Source organism: Engraulis encrasicolus, chromosome 11 (genome assembly GCF_034702125.1).
Source record: "Engraulis encrasicolus isolate BLACKSEA-1 chromosome 11, IST_EnEncr_1.0, whole genome shotgun sequence".
In the NCBI taxonomy this organism is placed as follows: Eukaryota; Metazoa; Chordata; class Actinopteri; order Clupeiformes; family Engraulidae; genus Engraulis; species Engraulis encrasicolus.
The window spans coordinates 15163598-15186082 of NC_085867.1; the positions used below are offsets into that span (position 1 = coordinate 15163598).

Here is a 22485-nt window from a genome sequence, read left to right on the forward strand (position 1 = left end):
CACACACACACACACACACACACACACACACACACACACACACACACACACACACACACACACACACACACACAGAATGAAACACATCAGTTGAAGCCAAGAGCCTCCCCCATGCCAGACCCTCTTTTATGTTGAAATCAATAATGTGCAAATAGACACTAGGCCTCAGAGCCAAAACCTCATCACCCACAGCAGCCACTGGCTCTTACATCACTCTTACTCACACAGCCATTGCTTGATAAGCTTCAGGTTAATTGGTCTGTTTCGCACACTGTCTTGCCTCGCCTCTCTCTCGCTCTCTCTCTCTCACACACACACACAGACACACACACACACACACACACACACACACACACACACACACACACACACACACACACACACACACACACACACACACACACACACACACACACACACACACACACACACACACACACACACACACACCTGTAAATCACCTGCATTTCTTTTAATGAGATATGTTAATGTGACAAGGCAGAGCTCCACTGCTAGAGAACAGCATCCACCATATGCCAGGGTTGCCTCATGTGAATCCATTGCCTTGTTTTGTCTGTTTTATTTCTTTCTCTTATCGGAAAGATGTACTGTTTACTACAATTCTTGTATTTTAATTTAAGGCAAGGCAAGTTTATTTGTATAGCGTATTTCATACACAGGTGCAACTCAATGTGCTTCACAAGATTAAAAAAGGAAACATGGAAGGAAGAAGGAATTATATTAGAGTCAAAGAACATGTAAAACATTAAGATAAAACATAGGGTAAAATGATAATAATAATAAATTTAAAAAATAAAAAATAAATAAGAGTCACATAGCATGACACACAGATAAATGTTTCAACCTAAGCTGTCTTTAGCATTTACAACATCTGCATCATCTGTTTGTGTGCCATGCTATCCCACTGCATCAGTGGTTCTCAACCTTTTTTCGGGGAAAAAAAAGCCCCCTTAACCTCATCATATTGCCTACCAACGTCACCTTGATCTCATCATAAGCCTGCCAACGCCCCCTTAATACAAACAATAAAATAGAGGAATGCACCTCAACGGTAGGCCTATTATATCGTTCTCTACTCTCCTCAAGGGCTCTGATGGGGGTGGGGCTCTAGAGACTCCATTTAGAAACACTTCACTAAATAAAAACAAGAATTTCAGCCGAGAGTGTGGCTCTTCTATATCAATTGTATTGAACCAATTGCACTTTGAAAAAAAAAAAAAAAAACGCTCTTCCTCAAAACTGTCTCTCTCTACCTTCCCCACCCTTTCTCTTTCTTCTCCTTTTCTGTATTTTATTTTCTGACAGATTTGGCAAAAAAACGAATGTCAACATGGCCACACTATGTACAGTATTCCCATGCGTTTTTAAATAGATTTGCCACGTTATATTAAAGACTTTCATATGTTTTTGGATTTTGTCTATCTTTAATCTCTCTCTGTCCTGCCCAGTCTTTACCTCTCTCCCCTTTCCTCCATTTTAACCCTTTTGTCTCTGTGTCTTTTTCCACCAGATGGGCTACACTCCGCTGCACGTGGCCTGCCACTATGGCAACATCAAGATGGTGAAGTTCCTACTGCAGCAGCAAGCTCAAGTCAACAGCAAGACCAGAGTGAGTACTGTAGCCCAGACCCATACCTCCACAGTCAAAAAAAGGCAGTGTTGTTGTTAACTCAACACTTAAAGAGTCCACTGAGACCCAATCTCTAGAACAGTGGTTTTCAAAGTGGAGGCCGGGGGGACCCCTGGGGAGCCGTGAGAGTGTACTAAGAGGGTTGCAGCAGGTTGGAAGAAAAAGTATAAGGAAAAAAGTAATAGATTAACTTAACAATATTCCCATTTTAAGAACCATGGCCTCTATTCGAGTCTTTAAAATGAACTCATTTCCACATAACACGATACTTTAGCTGCATGGATTTAAGGATGCAGAAACTACATCAACTTGTGAAAGGTGGTAAACAGAAAAAAAAGTGTGGCACGTCGGGGGCGCTTGGCTGAAATCTACGGAATATGGGGGCCTTGGCTGAAATCTACTGGTATATGGGGGCCTTGTCATGGTAAAGTTTGGGAAGATGTTGAAGATGTTACATAGACTCTCTAAGGTTTCCACGTAACTGGATATTTTTGTAAACCCAAGTGTTGGATTAACACTGTTTTTTACTGTGTCTCAGGCCCAGACGTCTCAGTCCTCCGTCTCTAAATCACCTGGATTCCCCTCCCCCAACCACACCATTCCCCCCTCTCTCTAACAAACATCACCATTTTCTCCCATTCACCCTTACCTGATAATCTCTATCATTCACCCCAATTTTCCTCTCTATTCAGTATTTCCTCTCGTTCGCCTCTCTCTATCATTCACCCCTGTTTTCTCCAATTCACCTACAGTCTCTTTCATCATTCAACCCCATTTTCTCCAATTAGACTCTATTTTCTCCCCTCACGCCATCATTGACAGCCCCACTCCTCTCCGTACATTATTCTGTCCTTCTCTCCCTCTCTCATTTTATTTATTTCTCTGCTCTTCTGCCTCTCTTCTGACCTAGCTGTCCTCTATTGTTCCTTTGCCTCCACTCAGATCTCCTCTCCTCCATTTGTCTCTACTCAGCTCCATTCAGCTCCCGTGTGTATCACGGCAGCAGCTCCACTGTGGCCCAAGTGGAGTGTGTTGTGAGTTACCTACGCCCACTAGCTTATCCCATAATCCCACTCTTATTTTTTTTTAAAAGCTCGCTCCAACAGTACATAGTTATCTAAAGAAGGGGCGGACGGACCGGATTTGACGCACAGGGAGCTCCATTCATTCACACATGCAGTGCGTAGTAGAGGATTTTCCTTAGCCAGGCGTTTCAGCACCCTGGATAGTTCCCAGTGAGCTCTTAGCACTGAGAGCCCTCCTCCTTCTCCTGCCTAGTTCCAGTCACATGTCCCTCTGAGGAAATAATGTAGATTGGAGAAGAACTTTTGCTGACTGGAAAATGCATTGGCCACAGTGTTGTACGGGGGTGTAGTCTGCTGACACGTGCGCATGGCTAGTGGGGTAAGACGCCAGGATGGATAAAAACTGCGACTCCGTAAATCACTTCGGATGTCTGGACTGTGAATTGCATTGTGGGTGCATTGTGTGTGGCCAAATTAACCACAGCTGTCAGTCAGAGTTAATTGTGGGGGATAATTAATGACAGCTGTCAAAAATGGACGGTGTCCTGTGACCTGTTCCACACTCCAGCCCTGGCGGTAGGGGCATTGCACTGTACCATGCTGCCAGTATTGACAGTAGAACACGAAGCGACTCCGCTTGCAACCATGCCGTACTACGCTCTTATGACGTGAGCGAGCCGTCTTGTCTCTAGTGTCTTTGCCTCTGCCCACTCACTCACTCTCACTCACAATACAGACCTCACTCTTTCTTTTAGAGGGAAAAAATGTAAAGTTGTGAAACTGTCATTCACTTCCTTGCTGCTCTCTCTCTCTCTCTCTCTCTCTCTCTCTCTCTCTCTCTCTCTCTCTCTCTCTCTCTCTCTCTCTCTCTGTCTCTTTTTTTCCTCTTTTGTCATTCATATCTTTCTTTCCTACAGCCATGTGCAGCCTTCCCCCACTCCCACGCACACACATCTACTGTCTGCAATTCTATTCAGTAGTTTTCTACATTCCCTGGAGTCCAAGATTTTTTTTCCCTTTCTTGAGCTGTGCATGAGAGGCGGTGACCATGGAGACCGTAATAACATAGCCTAGCTACAGTATACTGCATACAGTACGCTTACATAGACACAGTCACGATGTGCTGAGTCGCATTCACTATACACTGTATACGAGCCTGTGAAGTCAAAAGGCATTGCCGTTGCTACAGTTTTGCAGGGGTGCACAAACTGGATTGAAAAAGTATACATGGGTTCACAGTGTTTGTAAACACGATGTTGTGAGGAGGGGCAAGACGCTGGCAGCCAACCACGTGCGCTAATTTTTTGACCGACAGCGGTTTCCAACAATCAGAGGTTGAGTTGTGCGCAGTTACAGTAGTTTCGCGCAGTCAGGGGAAAGCAAACATGTTGCACCCATGTATATTGTCCTGCCACAAATTCTTTTTGCCTATGCACCAAACACAGGTGATTCCACTGGTAAGCTCATGCACCTGACTGAAGTGATGTGGTAATTAGGAACAGCTAAGTAATTGAAGTTTTTGGAGCAAATGTACGGCAGGTTTTTACTTTCAGAACCAGAGATGCCCAACCCTGCGTTTTTGTCACAACTGTAAGTGTGAACATAGACTGGAAATTGACTTTAAACTCCTCCTTTGAAGTCAATAACATACAATGTAATAACTGTTTCTATTTTACCTAATAAATCATTTCCCCAGAATATCACTGGTGAGATAAACTGAGGACTGTGTGTTCCCGCCGTGGGCTTTTCCCCCACTGTCCTCCTAGCTCAAGGCCATTGTTTAAAAATCCTGTCGTGAGTGTTATTCCACATGATTCATTGCAGCTTAATATACTGTCCTTGTTCTCCTTCCTCTCTCCTCTCTCTGCCCCCCTCTCTACTATATATCTTTATCTCCTGCGTCTGCTCTCTAACTCTCTCTCCCTCTTTCCCTCCCTTCTTCTCTCGCTGTCTCTCTCTCTATCTCTTTTTCTTTTCTGAGTCCGCTCTCTGTCTCCTTCCCACTTTCCCTCACGTCTTCTCTCGCTGTCTCTTTCTCTATCTCCCTTTCTCTCCTGTCTGCTTTCTCTCTCTGTCTGTCTCTTCCTCTTTCCCTTCCTTCCTCTCTCTCTCGCCCTTCCTCTCTCACCCACTTCATCTCTCTCTCTCTCTCTCTCTCTCTCTCTCTCTCTCTCTCTCTCTCTCTCTCTCTCTCTCTCTCTCTCTCTCTCTCTCTCTCTCTCTCTCTCTCTTTTTGTCTCTATCTCAATATCTATTTCTGTCTCTGTCTCTGCCCCGCTCTCTCTCTCTCTCTCTCTCTCTCTCTCTCTCTCTCTCTCTCTCTCTCTCTCCCTCTCTGTCTCCTCAGGTGGGCTACACTCCTCTGCACCAGGCAGCACAGCAGGGCCACACAGATATTGTCACACTTCTGCTGAAGCACGGAGCTCTGCCCAATGAAATCACCTCAGTAAGAAACTCTCTCCTCCTCATCTTTTCCTATCCTCCCTCCTCCCTCTCTCCTTCTCTCCTCTAACTCTTACCGCAGAAATACACCAGCGGCGATCTGAGCGAGTCGCGCGACGGAAGTAATTGACTTTGTATTGAGTCGAGAGACAAAAGCGATTCTGGAGACTAGAGCGATTTGCGCGACGAGCGCGACTATTTGACGTTGAAATCTATGACGCGGTTCGGCGACCAGCCGCGACTGCCAAGGACTGTATAGAGGTCAGTGACCACAGCCAATGGGAATGCTTGAATGCTTTGCCTTCTGCCTGTACGGACATACTCTAGTCTCCTCAATCTCTCGTATCGCTTGCTGCTACACTCTGTCGCTTGAATCGCGTCGCCGCTGGTGTATCTCTGCGGTTACTCCTCCTCTTTCCTTATTCTCCACTCACTCTCTTCCTCCTTTCTCTATCCTTCTCCCTTCTATCCACGCCTCATCCTATTTTTTTCCTTTCCTCCTCTGTCCCTCCCTCCGTCCCTCCATCCTTCCCTCCCTCTGTCCTTTCTTCCACTGCTGTTCTGCTTCTCTGCCCAGCTGTCCTTCACCTTATTTTTCCTCTGATTTCCCCTGCCCTCCTCTCTTTGCTCTTCCTCTGTCCTGTTTGCCTCAAATCGTTTGAAGTTCTTGTTACATACAGTACATTGGTAGGTGCTACATAGATAAGCAAGCCATACAAATAGAATACCTATACCAATAGACTCTAAAAACAAAACACCGGATAAATAAGACAAATCGATATTTCAATCTCCAAGTGCATGCAATATTCTTACCATGTGCATAGTAAATGGGTGCCACATGAATTCTCTATGAATTCACATGAATGTTCAGTGTTTTGAAATGAATCTCATGTCTGGGTATTTAGGTATGGTAATGATAGGAGTAGAAATGGAGTATATTATGTTATTTCCATGGTTGGTCAACTGGTTGTCCGTTAGCATTGCTAAAACTTCAGCATTACTGTGTCAATGTGTTGTTATCAGTAATGGAAGCCAAGTCGTGTGTGTTGTGTATGTGTGTGTGTGTGTGTGTGTACGTACGTGTGTGTGTGTGTGTGTGTGTGTGTGTGTGTGTGCGTGCCTTTGTGTGTGTGTATGTGTGTGTGTGTGTGTGTGTGTGTGTACGTACGTGTGTGTATGTGTGTGCGTGTGTGTGTGTGTGTGCGTGTGCGTGTGTGTGTGTGTGCGTATGTATGTGTGTGCTATTATCTCTCTGTCAGAATGGGACGTCTCCCCTGGGCATTGCCAAGCGCCTGGGCTACATCTCTGTCATCGACGTGCTCAAACTGGTGACGGAGGAGTCGGTGTCCATGGTGAGAGCCCCCCAGGGCCCTTGTATTGCACGGCCTGTGTTTGTGTGTGTGTGTGTGTGTGTGTGTGTGTGTGTGTGTGTGTGTGTGTGTGTGTGTGTGTGTGTGTGTGTGTGTGTGTGTGTGTGTGTGTGTGTGTGTGTGTGTGTGTGTGTGTGTGTGTGTGTGTGTGTGTGTGTGTGTACATCTGTATGTGTGTATGTGTGTACATGTGTACATGTGTTGTGTATGTGCAGCTTTGTACAGAACCAAATTTGCTCTGCATCATTTATTTCTCTCTATCACTCTTTCTTTCTCCTTCTCTTTCTCTTCTCTTTCTCTTCTCTTTCCATCTCTCTCTCTCTCTCTCTCTCTCTCTCTCTCTCTCTCTCTCTCTCTCTCTCTCTCTCTCCCTCTGTTTATATACGCTCTGTTGCCTCTTTCCCAGATAACAACAGAGAAGCATCGCATGAGCTTCCCAGAGACGGTGGACGAGATCCTGGATGTGTCAGAAGATGAGGGTGAGCCGTCATGTCTCATCTCCTCTTTTGTTGGGCTCTCTCTTTCTCTCTCTCTTTCTTTCTCTCTCTCTCTCTCTCTCTCTCTCTCTCTCTCTCTCTCTCTCTCTCTCTCTCTCTCTCTCTCTCTCTCTCTCTCTCTCTCTCTCGCTCTCTCTCGCTCTCTCTCTCTCTCACTCACTCACTCACTCACTCTCTCTTTCTCTATATACGTATACAATATGCCTCTGCCTTGCTCTCTCTCTATCTCTCACCCTCTGTTCCTCCCATGCTGTCTCTCTCTCTGCTTTATCTCACTGCTTTTCTGTCTTTTTGTCTCTATCTCAATATCTATTTCTGTCTCTGTCTCTGCCCCGCTCTCTCTCTCTCTCTCTCTCTCTCTCTCTCTCTCTCTCTCTCTCTCTCTCTCTCTCTCTCTCTCTCTCTCTCTCTCTCTCTCTCTCTCTCTCTCTCTCTCTCTCTCTCTCTCTCTCTCTCTCTCTCTCTCTCTCCCTCTCTTTCCACCTCTCCTCTGCTGTGCTCTGCTGTGCTGTGCTGTCAGTATGATTACCTGAAGGGAGGTGTAGCCATGCCTGTGGCAGCTTTATGTACTTTAGCTAGTGCTAGCACTGTGAGGACGTCTCATCTCCAGCTATGCTTCCCGGCACAGGTACAGAGACCTGACAAGCTGAAGACTCATCCCTCTGATCAACTGAACAGAAAGATTGAAATGTGACAAGCTGTCATAGAGTGTCATAGTAATCCATTGTAATAACAACACTGGTTTAATTTCCTGAAATTGATGAAATAATATATACATGTTAGTAGAAATGTAAACCGTAACCAGAGTTGGGTTAACCTGGTGTCAGACAGTAACAGTCTTGTGCCTGTCTGTGTTACTTTGATGAATGCGAGTAAAGCAACACTAAGTCTGTATTTTAAGCCTGGAATAATGTTTTAGTCAAATTATTTTAGTGGTTCTTCAACTCGTAACAAGGTGGACACCACTCACACTAAAGTAATTATGATATGCAAGTGTGTCGAAGTTGGTCATTCCTGTTCAAGGTCATGATGACCTTGGTTATTGTTGGAGTGATACATAAGACAGTCTGCTTTGAACCCGTTGTGTAGTGGTTTTCAACCTTTTTTTGAGCCAAGGCAAACCTTGTTCAATGACAAAATTCGAAGACACACCACCAATTGAAAATGTCAACTGAAAATAAACGTCTATTCCCTACAATGAACAGTCATTCTGTAATTTTCCATGGCACACCTGATGATCACGGCCCACTAGTGTCCCCCGGCACAGTGGTTAAAAAACACTACCGTAGTGTGACTGTAGGTGAAAAGGGCTTTAGTGTTGCTTTAACTAAAGTGGTTTTTGCAACATGTTATAGGAATGGACTTGTGATGAATTGAATGAATCATCTGGGTTTTGCGAATGAGTGGAATGGAACAAATGAATGCTATTGATTTTTGCTCTCTGAAGCAGGTCTTCCTCAACTCTGAATATTCATCACATCTACAGCAAAAAAACCCTCTGTCTTTTAAAAAAAAAAACAAAGCAAGGTCAACAGACCTATATCTACGGGATGACCAAGCAACATGGCATGCAAACACTGAAAATAACTGGCCAGTTTCCAACACACGTAATGGACTGACTGAAACAAACAAACTGAAAACTGAAACAAACCAAAAATTTGACTACTCAAACAAAACAGTGACTAAAACGGACAGTTTATTATGACACTCTTGGACCCTTCAGGATGACAGACCAAGGTTAGGGCCAGCCGGGGGGTGTGTACGGTACAGTTACGTGTAGCTTTTAGTAGTCCTCCAATAACGCCTGTTTTCTATCTTCCCTTCAGGCGTGGCGCAGCTAACATTAGGTAGGACGGTCTCCTTTCCCCCTGCCCTGCACATCTTGTCTCTTGGGTCTTGGGTGGCTCCCGCTAACACCTGTTGCCTCCATTTCAAGCTCAGCCATCGTGTCCGACTATCTCTCTCGATTTCAGACTCTCTTCCTTCCTATATTCTCTCACGTTTCTTCCAACTTCTGTGTCCAATGAGTGTGTGTATTTTGTGACAACAGCTGTCAGTCAGTGTACTGTATGTCATTGTCATAATGGTCACAGTGTGTCTTTTTCTTTCTTTCTTTCTTTTATTTTTTCTTTCTTTTTTTCCTTCCTTTACCAACAGTAACATCTGTCTGTGGAACTATCTCTGCCTGGAGTGCTTCCTCCCACACAGTATTTGAACCTGAGAATTTTTTATTTTATTTTTTAAAAAGGGAGAGAGAGAGAGGGGAGAAAAATAAAATAGTTTTATTTCTCCTCTGTTTAACACAGTGGGACTTGCTCCAGCAGAGTGTAGTTGCACTGATGAGTAATTGTGATGGTTTATGACAGCAGTAACCTGCCCCAGGGAACAGGCCTGCACTCCTGTGATTACTTACAGTCAACGCTTCATAATGAACCCACTCTCTATTCTACTCTACTCTCACTCCCACACACTGACAGTAAACACACATCAGAGTCACTAACGCAGTGGATGGACGTTTGTTGACACAATGTATTATCGTTAGAGATATAAAACTACTATGCTTGGCACATTCATGGAAGCAAGCTACAGACACGTACAACTGAGCTATAGGGACGTACAAAAAATTCTTCTCATACAGGTCCACACACATGCATACAAGCACGCCTACACATTACATTACATTATTACATTACATTGCATTTGGCAGACGCTTTATAACCAAAGCGACTTTCAAAAGAGGACATAATCAAGCCAACATCACAAGCAAATACAAAGTGCACAGGAGATATACAGAACAACAAGTGCAGTTGCAAAGAGGGGTTAGGTTTTTTTATTATTATTATTTTTTTATATATATATATAAAGAGTAAATAACGAGTACACAAACACACACTCACAAACTAAACTAAACTAAACATCATGTCAGGAGTCTGCCCTGGGGCAAGGCCAGTTCAAGCATTAGTCTAGTAGATTCTCTCGAAAGAGGAATGTCTTTAGTTGTTTCTTGAAAGCTGCAAGAGATGTGCTCAGTCTTGCTGCCTCTGGGAGACTGTTCCACCACTTGGGTACCACAACGGAGAACAATCTTGACTGGGAGTACCTAGAGCGACTGGATGGCAGAGCCAGACGGCTGAGCGCAGTTCTCTTCCAGTAACATAAGGCGTTAGTAGGTCCTTCAGATAAGCTGGGGCCGTTCCTGTGATGGTTTTGTAGGCAAGGGTCAATGCCTTGTGCTTGATCCGGGCGGCGATCGGTAACCAGTGCAACTCAATAAATAGAGGAGTAACATGGGTCCTTTTGGGTCCTTTTGGGCCTACACACATACAGAACATACATGCAGCTGACATACTTACAGAATTTACAGTACACATACGTACACACACACACACACACACACAAACACAAACACACACACACACACACATCGACGTGTACTCACTCATATAGCATTTTCAGGCCGATGGAGAACCAGTGTCGGTGACAGTTTCCGCACCTTCTCGAACCAATTATCACGTTCATCCCAAAAATCTGAATGATGGGGAACGGAAAAGACATAATTTTTCTAACCTAAACATGACGAAAATGTAGACGTTAGCAAGTTGATATGCGCTACACAAGGTAGAGTAAACAATTTGGTTCCCCATTGCAGCTAAGTGGTGTGGGAACTGGCACTGACACTGGGTGCATCCCAATATGTGACCTTGCCTCCTCCACTTGCCTCCTCCACTCGCTTCTCGTCATGATGACATCACTGACAACAGCATTATATTTCAATATCTTGCAAAAGCTCCATTGTAGAGTCTTTTTCTCGTTTGCAATTGGGATGGTGAATGAAAAACAGTCCCTCAAAAGTTGTTGTGGCGAGGCTGACAGCTGGGAAACTTTATCGTTTTCTCCACGGAGGAGGGGCCAGGAGGCGGGACGAGGAGACAAGCACAAGTGGAGGAGGCAAGGTCACATATTGGGATGCACCCACTGTTTTGGCCGGCCTGAAAACGGCGCCACTGACCTGAGAACTCTCTGTGTGTCTTGTCCCATCTGCTCTGACTAAATGTTGCATTTCCTCCATGGCTTCCATCAGCTGTGTACTGTACCTCGGAATGTGTCTGACAGACGCCTTTGCCTGAACTGCTCTGTAACAGCAAGTGTCTCAGTGTGTGTAGTATGTGTGCAGTATGTACTGAGTCTGTGTGTTTGTACAGTATGTAAAGTGACCGTGTGTGTGTGTGTGTGTGTGTACAGTGCATAGTGTGTGTGTGTGCGTATGTGGTTTTTTTTGTGTGTCAGTGTGTGTGTGTGCAGTGCATACAGTAGTGTGTGTCTGTGTCTGTGTGCCTGTGTGCCTGTGTGTCTGTGTCTGTGTGTAGGGTATATTGTGTGTGTGTGTGTCTGTCTGTCTGACTGGGAATGACCAGGCATATCGGCCATATTGGATTGTCCAAGAAGTTCTATCTGTTGCCCCGCCTTAAAACATCTCTTCGATTGAAGCAGCTGCATACATAATACATACTCTTTCTTCTTGCCTTGGCTCTTCGCTTCTTTCTTCTTTTTCTTCTCCGTTTACCGCACTGTATGTGCATACTCTGACCACTCACAGCAGTGTAACCTGTCTACCATGCGTTTGTTCTCCGACTTCAGACATACTATGGGTGTATTATGTGTTACGAGTTACTAAGTATGCTTTGTGTGTGCGTGTGCGTTGATGTGTGTGTGTCTGTGTGTGTGTGTGTGTGTGTGTGTGTGTGTGTGTGTGTGTGTGTGTCTGCGTGCGCAAACATGTGTTTGTGTATGCATATGTGTGTATGCATATTTGTACGTGTGTGTGTGTGTGTGTGTGTGTGTGTGTGTGTGTGTGTGTGTGTGTGTGTGTGGGTGTGTGTGTCCATATGCGTATATGCATATGCGTATGTGTGTGTGTGTGTGTGTGTGTGTTTTCATATATGTGCATATATGTGCATGCATGTGTGCGTTTGTGCATGCATGTGTGTGTGTGTGTGTGCGTGCATGTGTGCGTGGGTGTGCATGCATGCATGCATGTATCTGTGTGTGTGTGTGTGTGTGTGTGTGTGTGTGTGTGTGTGTGTGTGTGTGTGTGTGTGTGTGTGTGTGTGTGTGTGTGTAGGTGATGAGCTATTAGGTATGGATGGAGCCAGGTGTCTCAAACTAGACGACCTGAAGGATCAAGATGACGACTTCCTGTCCCCCAAGAAGACCCTCCGAGACTTCGAGAGTGGCCTGGGCACCACGTAATAACATTACACACACACACACACACACACACACACACACACACACACACACACACACACACACACACACAAAAACTGTTCCTCAAGAAGACCCTGAGAGACTTCGAGAGTGGCCTGGGCACCACGTAATAACATTACACACACACACACACACACACACACACACACACACACACACACACACACACACACACACACACACACACACACACACACACACACACACACACACACACACACACACACCAAAAACTGTTCCTCAAGAAGACCCTGAGAGACACAAAGACACAGGTGGCCTTGGTTGGCACCATTTAAGACACTCAACAACTGGCACTGTAGCAGATGAGACTAACAAAGATTATTGAAGGCCAAACATAGACAAAAAGAGATCTCACTTGATACACTGACACACATGCACACACACATTTACGTGTCGCCCCCACACACAAACAAGCACACACACACACACACACACACACACTCACACACACACACACTCACACACACACACTCACACACACACACACACACACACACACACACACACACACACACACACACACACACACACACACACACACACACACACACACACACACACACACACACTCTCTCACACACACACACACACACACACACACACACACACACACACACACACACACACACACACACACACACACACACACACACACACACACACACACACACACACACACACACACACACTCACTCTCACTCACTTACACATTCTGAGAGATAGAAAGAAGATCAGGGGTCTTCTCTATGACAAGGCTTCCCTGCCTGTCCTCTATTGGCCTAATTGGTGGCTCCAGGCCATTGGGAGACCCTGCTCAGAATTTAAACGGCACATTATCAATCACATTAACTCATTTATGCAGTGCGGCCCAGTCTGCTGGCCCTGCCTTTTGCTCCCCATTAAATTCACATTTTTCTTCATTTCCTTCTCCCTCTCTCTCCCCCCATAACTCTTTCTTTCTCTTTCTGTAACCCCTTTCCCCGTTTGTATCACTCTCCTTGTTCGTCTCTGTGTCTGTTTCTCTGTCTCTCTGTCTCTCTGTCCCTCTGTCTCTCTCTCTCTCTCTCTCTCTCTCTCTCTCTCTCTCTCCCCCCTGTAGGCCATATTCTCCAGCAATTCCCAGAATTCCCTGTGTGTCTCCAGAAACGGTCATGCTAGATCAGGTGACTTATTCTTCTTCCTACTACCGACAAGACTTCATTTTGTCTCAGTATCGATTCGTGCTGTAAAGGTAACTATATTGTGTGTGTGTGTGTGTGTGTCTGTCTGTCTGTGTGTCTGTCTATCTGTCTGTCTGTCTGTCTGTCTGTCTGTGTCATGGTTACAGCACACTCCTATCCCATTGCCTAAAGAGTACGATGAGGATTCTCTGATCCCAAGCAGTCCAGCGACCGAAACCTCTGATAACGTCAGTCCGGTTGCCAGCCCTATACACACTGGGTAAGTACACTGCACACATATATGCACACACACACACACATGCGCACACGTACACGCACACGTACACGCACACACACAAAGGGCCGCTGACAGATTTCGCTGATGACAAAGTGATTTGAAAGGGCTCCTTACCGATTACATACAATGTATTGGGGACCCAATTCTGGGCCCCCTATCTCCCTGGGCCCGAGACAACATATCCCTTTGTCCCCCCTGTCGGCAGTCCTACAAACACACACACACACACACACACACACACACACACACACACACACACACACACACACACACACACACACACACACACACACACACACACACACACACACACACACACACACACACACACACAGGTTATATTTTGGTTTTACTTACATCTTCCTAATTACACCACCCTTGACTTGTATTTAGTTTAATCCCGACATGAAATAATGAATTATAGATTTTAATGAGCATGCGGTATCCCCCATCTGTCCATCAACTGCCTGCTAATTAACAATGTAGTCTGTTGCAACACATTTCATCTCCACTTGTCACATCACCAGAGACGGTTAATGAGATTCTATACGATCTTTGATATCACCTTTTCACTTTCCCATGCTAATCAATCAATCAATCAATCAACCAATCAATCAATCAATCAATCAATCAATCAATCAATCAATCAATCAATCAATCAATCAATCAATCAACCAATCAACCAATCAAACAACCAACCAATGAACCACTCAATCATGCAAAATGCATTTATGTAGCATATTACCATACTCAAATTTCATTTAAAATAAATGTATATTATACTGTGCATAATGAAAATATAAGTTAAAAATATTAGTAACAAATTAAACAATACAATGCAATGCAAGCTGCAATGACTGAGAGACTTGTTCTTGCACTACACTTTTCACTATTTCACTTTTCACTATGTCATGTATTTGCAGTACTGTATTTGATTGTAATTTTTTCAGCGTATTAGCGTATTTCGTTAAGGTACGTGTCACTGATGCTAAGTGTTTTGTCCGTGCTGATTGGCAGGTTCTTGGTGAGCTTCATGGTGGATGCGCGGGGCGGGTCCATGCGGGGCAGTCGGCATAATGGCCTGCGCGTCATCATCCCGCCACGCACGTGCGCCGCCCCTACCCGCATCACTTGTCGCTTGGTGAAGCCGCAAAAGCTTACCACCCCACCCCCCCTGGTGGAGGGAGAGGGACTTGCAAGCAGGATCATCTCGCTCGGGCCCTCCAGCATGCAGTTCTTAGGGTGGGTGACGACGAGTGTGTGTGGATGGGTGTGTTTGTGTGTCTCACACACTCACTATACTGTGTGTGTGCGTGTGCGTGTGCGTGTGTGTGTGTGTGTGAGAGAGAGAGAGAGCGTGAGCGCGGGCTGACCGTTTGTGTGTGTGTTTGTGTGTGTTTGTGCATACATGTTTTTTTTGTGCGTGTGCGTTTGGTGTTGATGTACAAAGTAGTATGCAGGCCTATGGAGCTCTTCCCCTCATATATTGTTCTCCCTCTTTCTAATGCATTCATAGCACGCCATGTTCTTTAGGCCAGGGAGCAGAACTATGGGAACACCAACTGTGTCCATGCTGCGCTGGCATTAATGTACCAGCTGGAAAAGGGCCTCTCATTAGTAAATGTTTTGTAAATGCTCTCTGTTAATGACATTTTTATTGTCGAGTTTTGTTTTGCAAGCTATCGCAATGTCCCTTGTGTGTGTGTGTGTGTGCGCGTGTGTGCGTGTGTGTGTGTGTGTGTGTGTGTGTGTGTGTGTGTGTGTGTGTGTGTGTGTGTGTGTGTGTGTGTGTGTGTGTGTGTGTGTGTGTGTGTGTGCGTGTGTGTGTGTGTTCGCGTGTGTGCAGGCCCGTAATAGTGGAGATTCCTCACTTTGCGTCTCTGGCGCGCGGTGATCGAGAGCTGGTCGTGTTGCGCAGTGAGAACGGCTCTGTTTGGAAAGAACACCGCAATCGCTACGGAGACGAGGTCCTGGAGACCATCCTCAATGGCATGGATGAGGGTCAGCAACTCAGCAGGACACACAGACATGCAGAGAACATACACACTTAGAGGGCACTACACACCAGGGCTTGACACTGGCACCTGCCAACCAGCCAAATGCTGGTAAAACTTTGCTTTGGCTTGTAATACTTTCAGTGTCACTTGCCAATTTGGCAGGCAGCTTATTCCTTGGTATGAAATACGCATCATAGTACCTTATATTCTGCTGTTTGCCCCTTGTGTATCAAAAGTACAAGTACAAGTACAAGTACAAAAGTACAAGAAAAAGCTCAGTAATTCAGTATATTTTTGCTTGATATACTTCCATGTAGAAAGCTATACACTCATCTTGCTTTAGCACCTCATCTTATGAGGTTTTAACACCATCACGATAAAGAAAAAAAAAAACATATACCATCTGTGGCTAGTGGAATACCTGAATGGCTAGTGAATCGGGAAAAGCACTAGCCACAGTAGCCAGTGGGTGTGAAAGTTAATGTCAAGCCCTGCTATACACACACACACTTCACACAGAGGACACACACACATTCACACCATCCTCAACGGCATGGGTAACGGTCAGCAACTCAGGAGGACACACAAGGCGTACACATGTGACACACGCACACAGAGGGGACACATACACTCACACCCACAAAGAGGACACACTCACACGCATATAAAGAGGGCATACACATAGAGAATATACACACAAGGACATACAAGAACATACATCTGAGCACATATAGGACATTTATGTATTCATCTAAAATATGCTTATGCACGTGCCACAGACACAAGTAACTAGTGTGGAAAATAACTCTTGAAAATGTGAACCAGTGATATTTACTTTTGGTAACACTTTATTTTAGGGATACATCTATTAGCACTAATGCATACAATGTTCCTGTATAAGTAACTTGTAAGGCATGTACAAAGCAAAATCAAACATTTGTTAGGCATAGGTATTCGCAAATGTCTTGTTCATGCACAATAAGGGATTTATTAACAATTTAACCTTAGTAAGGACCTAGTAGGCCTTAGCATTTGCTTAGTACATGCCTTACAAGTGACTTATGCAGGCATTAACATTGTATGTATTAGTGCTAATAGATGTATCCCTAAAATAAAGTGTTACCCTACTTTTTTAAAATAGCATTGGGCTAATGGTGGGTGTGAAATTGCATTTTTGGATTACAACCATTTTAATATAGCACAGACACATAGTAGATACAAATGAGACATATAACAGGTGTTATCCAGACATATAATAACCTCCAAGCTATTCAATTATGTGTGGCGCATTCACATTTTTTAACACCCCTTTTCACTCATGCATGTTCTTGTGTGTGTGTGTGTGTGTGTGTGTGTGTGTGTGTGTGTGTGTGTGTGTGTGTGTGTGTGTGTGTGTGTGTGTGTGTGTGTGTGTGTGTGTGTGTGTGTGTGTGTGTGTGTGTGTGTGTGTATGTGTGTGTGTGTCTATGTGTGTGTGTGTGTGTGTGTGTGTGTGTGTGTATGTGTGTGTGTGTGTATGCCTGTGTGTGTGTGTATGCCTGTGTGTGTGTATGCCTGTGTGTGTTCGTGTGTGTCCACATCTTTGTATGTGTGCATGGGTGCGTGTGTGTCCACATCTGTGTGTGTGTGTGCGTGTGTGCGTTTTTACTTCAGACCTGGAGAGCCAAGAGGAGCTGGAGAAGAAGCGTATTCGCCGCATCATCTCCACCGACTTCCCGCTCTACTTTGCTGTCGTCTCCCGCATCCAGCAGGAGAGCGACCTGATTGGCCCAGAGGGAGGTCAGCTGACTAGCAAGCTGGTGCCTCAGGTGCAGGCCATCTTCCCAGACACGGCCGTCACTAAGCGAGTCCGTCTGGGGCTGCAGGTGAGATGGGGGGAGCAGGAGGCGGAGGAGAGGAGGAGCGGAGAGGGAGAGAGAGAGAGAGAGGTGGAAGAGGAGGTGGAAGAGGAGGAGGAGGAGAAGGAGGTGGAGAAGGAGGATGAAGGGAGCATAGAGGAGACATGCGGTGACCCTTGACGCCGTGGCGTGGCTGACCAAAGCTCTTCTCCTGTCCTGTCCTGTCCTGTCCTGTCCTGTCCTGTCCTGTCCTGTCCTCCTCAATTTGCTTTGGCTTCTTTGGACACTTGTGGACTGATAGAGATGTGTACACACAAAAAAAAAAATACTTGTCCTCATCTGTTTCACAACATCATCTCTCTCTCTCTCACTGTCTGTAGGAGTACTGAGGAAGTTCCGTGTTGTCATGATAGCATTCAATGTTTGACTGTGCTGTGCTGTGCTGTCTGTTGTTTTTTTTTATTTGTAGTGTTTGTGTTTATTTTGTATTATTTTGTTTGTTATTTTTGTTTGTTATTTATTGTCTTCTTAGTAGTTGTTATGTAACCTGATGATCATGCCTGATGTCTGTACTTATCTATTGCATGTAAAGTCACATCTCTGCTGTTTGACCAGTTCCATATTCTATTCTATTGCAAGCTCCCTAAAGCACACATACCGTAATATTGCAGTCTATAAGCATTCTATATGCTGCCTAAAGCACACATACAGTAACATGACTCTCGCCAGATGAATGTGGTTCTATCTTGCTCCACAAACATTCATCTGGTACTATGGTTATATGCTTAGCTCTCAGCTCTTAGCTTTTAGTGGTTTTATCAAAAATCCTTGCATGTATTTGGAGAAACCACTTGCTTGACAATCTTTTATGATGTGCTACATAAGCTACTCACAAATTCAACAATAGAGTTGAAATTGCACAATCGATGTCGACGGGTGAGTCCATGCGAGCGGCCATTGTTGTCTGAAACAATCTGTCTGAGCCAAGTTATATATATAGTTGTTTAAGCACAAGTAATTGCCAATGTTGGCCAAGAAGCCCCTCATGCTGCTCTGGTTCAATAGCACATTGTTGTTTGTCTTTACATGACTATTATTGCGTCATGTGTCTTTGTACACATGCTGGTTTGTGCAGGTCGTGTAGATTTTGCATAGAATTTTGATAGGTTTCATTTTTGGAAACTGTGTTTTCTTATCATTTCTTTTGCTCTGTTGATTGTTCTTTGTGCGTATTGTATGCTACCATACAAGAACAAACGCTTAACAACCAATAAAAATGCCCAAAGTGTGATGTTTGTGGTATTTTTTTGTTGTTGTTTTTTTGGGTGAGCATGCTCTTTTATGTATGTTTTAATTGCTGTATGTAATTTTATTTTGGAACATTGTCACTGTACTGATATCTTTCTTTCTTTTGTTGTTTGATCCGTTTGGGTTTAATCATTTGATTCAATATTTGTTTTATTTTTTCAGATTCACTTTCTTTCTTTCTTTCTTTCTTTCTTTCTTTCTTTCTTTCTTTCATTTGTCGTTTCTTTTCTTTTGGATTTTAGTCATTAGATTCTTCATTTTCTTTTTCAGATTCACTGTCTTCCTTCCTTTCTTCCTTTCTTTCTTTCTTTCTTTCTTTCTTTCTTTCTTTCTTTCTTCTCTCCTGTCACTTTTTTCTTGATATCTTTATTTCTTCCCTTCACTACTACTCCACTGTTCCATTCTTTGCATACCTTCCCTTTGCCTTACTCTTGTACTTTTACTGTATGCTAATTGCCCTCCTCTGCTTTCTTCTCCTAACTCCCGCCCCTTCCTGCAGGCCCAACCAATCCCTGACGAGTTGGTGACCCGGCAGTTGGGCAACCAGGCGACCTTCAGTCCAGTGGTGACGGTGGAGCCGCGGAGACGCAAGTTCCACCGGCCCATCGGCCTGAGGGTCCCTCTGCCCCCTTCCTGGCGTGAGAGTCCTCGTGACGCTGGGGAGGGGGACACCACTAGCCTCCGCCTTCTCTGCAGCGTGATTGGTACGTTCCAACTGTCACTCATGCATGCCATGGTGCCAGCCGCACACCAAAGGTCTGAGCACTGATTGAAGAGAGAAAAATATCTACACTGACTAAACATCCAAGCTATACGTGTAGTCTGTGTGTTAAATGGTTGAGAGTGTGCTATGGTTGCAGCTGCTCATGCAACGGCGATCATGATTTTTTTTCCTGTTCCATATTTGTCTTGTTATATTACAAGGTACATTGTATCTTCCAATGATTATCCATAATATAAGATGAATATCTGTGTGGTTAGTGGATGAGAGTGTGTGTTGATGGCAGCTGCTCATGCGATCGTGTGTTCATGTGAGTGTGATCTGCTCCTACAGGTGGGACAGCCCCGGCCCAGTGGGAAGACATCACAGGCACCACTAAGCTCATGTACTCAAACAACTGCGCCAGCTTCACCACTAACGTGTCCGCAAGGTGAGTCACACATGACACACACACACACTCGAGCGCGCACACACACACACACACACACACACACACACACACACACACACACACACACACACACACACACACACACACACACACACTCAAACACACACACACTCAAACACACACACACACACAAACACACATGCGCACACACACACACACACACACACACACACACACACACACACACACAGACACACACACACACACATGCGCGCGTGCACATGCACACACACAGTTTTATTCAACCATGTTAATTGTATATGCTTACTCATCCACATCATAAGCTGGCTGGCATAGGCACACACACATGCAAAACATAAATCCCTGAAATGTTTACCCGGATATTTACACATGAATGCACAGATAAACAGACCACAGATGGGCACACAATCTCTTGCTTTCCAGCACACATACATTAGTCATTAGTCGGCTGCCTACTGCCTGTTCCGCTCAGTTTCTTAGTTAGGTCCAGAGTTAGAGTATGTATCCGCTCGAGTGGGGGGCAGTGGTAGCTCAGGCGGTAGAGGAGCCGTTCGGCAACCCAAAGGTTGCAGGTTCGAGCCCAGCATGGCCTGACTCCATCATTGTGTCCTTGAGCAAGACACTTAACCCCTAGTTGCTCCTGGTGGCTGGTGGCAGGGTGGTACCCTGCGTGGCAGCTACGGACATCGGTGTGTGAATGGGTGAATGTGAGGCATACAATGTGAAGCGCTTTGAGTGCTCGAAGGAGTGGAAAAGCGCTATACAAATGCAGTCCATTTCCCTTTTATCCATTGGATTTGGTTTGCAAACAATAGGACGGCTGAAGATGAAGTGAAGTGAAAGTCCACCTGGGAAACTCCAACTCCCATTTTTATTGTGACAGGGCAGCCTTCCACGGCACACACGTGCAGGCTCCAGGGGCGGAGCACTGGTATTGGGACAGGGGGGGGCGGGAGATGTGTCAGAGGCGTTGGGCCCACGAAATATCGTAGAATGGGGCCCCTACAAGATGTTTGGCAATCGAAAGCCACTGGCAGGGGGCCCCCCCAAGTGGTGAGGCTGGGGGTTCCTGGCCCCTATGCCCCCCCCTCTGCTCCGCCCCTGGCAGGCTCCCGTCTTCTCGTTGAAGCCTGTCTAAGGAGCGCATGTCCTCTCCATACTGTAGGTGCCGGAAAGGGAGGTGCAGTGGTGCATTTGCATCGCCACTTTTGGGCTCCCTACATGAAGCTTCCTCAACTGTTACTGTAGACAAATGAGTGGAGTGCAGCAACAGTAACATTGTTAAGAAATAAAGAATTAAGAAAAAAAATGCACCATCACTTTAAAAGTCGTTCCAGCACCCTTGGTCCTCTCATTGGATGGGTGGTGGTTTGATTTGTGGCAGCGTCAAAGTCAGCTCATGCTGTGGCAGCAGAGAATGGATTTGGAAAAGATATTTTGTAAAGAGACGTAGAGAGGATTCTCAATTCTGCGTGATGTGATTGGACGATAAGCATGAGATGATGCTGATGCAAGAGGTGGCTGTTGATGAAAGAACGAGACTGATTGGTCAGTGAATGTTTGATGTCAACCGAGTTGGAATCTCCTCGGAGCTTCCCATTTTCTGCATTCTCTGAAATTGAGATGCCGGTGACTTTTTGCACATTGTGTCCCTGCCCAAAATTTCTCCCATGTGTGAAAATTTCCATCTGGTTGGCTGGCAGATACACACACACACACACACACACACACACACACACACACACACACACACACACACACAGTACACACACACAGTACACACACACAGGACCACTGACAGCTTTGGCCAGACCCAGGACAAAGTGGTCTGAAACTGCCCCCAGCCCAATACATACAATGTAATGAGGACCCATTTCTGGGCCCCCTCTCTCCCTGGCCCATGTATCTCTGCCCTGGCAGGTTCTGGTTGGCAGGCAGACACATACAGTACACCCACACATACCATGTGATAACCATGTGCCCATGCATCTCTGGCCCTGGCAGGTTCTGGCTGGCGGACTGCCCCCGCACAGCCGAGGCGGTGACCTTTGCCAACCTGCTGTACCGCGAGCTGATGTCGGTGCCGTACATGGCCAAGTTCGTGGTGTTCGCCAAGATGAACGAGGCGCGCGAGGGCCGCCTGCGCTGCTACTGCATGACGGACGACAAGATGGACAAGACCCTCGAGCTGCACGAGAACTTCACCGAGGTCGCCCGCAGCAGAGATATTGAGGTCAGTGTTACGTAGGCGCGCACGCACACACACACACACACACACACACACACACACACACACACACACACACACACACACACACACACACACACACACACACACACACATACACACACACACACACACACACACACACACACACACACACACACACATATACAGTATCTCACTGCACAAAAGAGATTCACACACACACACACACACACACACACACACACAC

The 22485-nt window shown here is 45.5% G+C and overlaps 1 protein-coding gene across 1 annotated transcript in view; it reads left to right on the top strand.

The window, feature by feature from the left end:
- The window catches only part of ank1b (ankyrin 1, erythrocytic b), a 174607-nt gene that overhangs the window by 128057 nt on the left and 24065 nt on the right, over positions 1 to 22485 (top strand). Inside the window, exons 20-33 of the mRNA XM_063209998.1 lie at positions 1532 to 1630; positions 5024 to 5122; positions 6378 to 6470; positions 6895 to 6967; positions 8812 to 8832; positions 12108 to 12231; positions 13374 to 13437; positions 13602 to 13714; positions 14750 to 14974; positions 15579 to 15733; positions 17383 to 17594; positions 19375 to 19579; positions 19930 to 20026; positions 22034 to 22262. Of these exons, the coding sequence (XP_063066068.1) occupies positions 1532 to 1630; positions 5024 to 5122; positions 6378 to 6470; positions 6895 to 6967; positions 8812 to 8832; positions 12108 to 12231; positions 13374 to 13437; positions 13602 to 13714; positions 14750 to 14974; positions 15579 to 15733; positions 17383 to 17594; positions 19375 to 19579; positions 19930 to 20026; positions 22034 to 22262 (1809 nt within the window). The remainder of the gene's footprint in view (positions 1 to 1531; positions 1631 to 5023; positions 5123 to 6377; positions 6471 to 6894; positions 6968 to 8811; positions 8833 to 12107; positions 12232 to 13373; positions 13438 to 13601; positions 13715 to 14749; positions 14975 to 15578; positions 15734 to 17382; positions 17595 to 19374; positions 19580 to 19929; positions 20027 to 22033; positions 22263 to 22485) is intronic.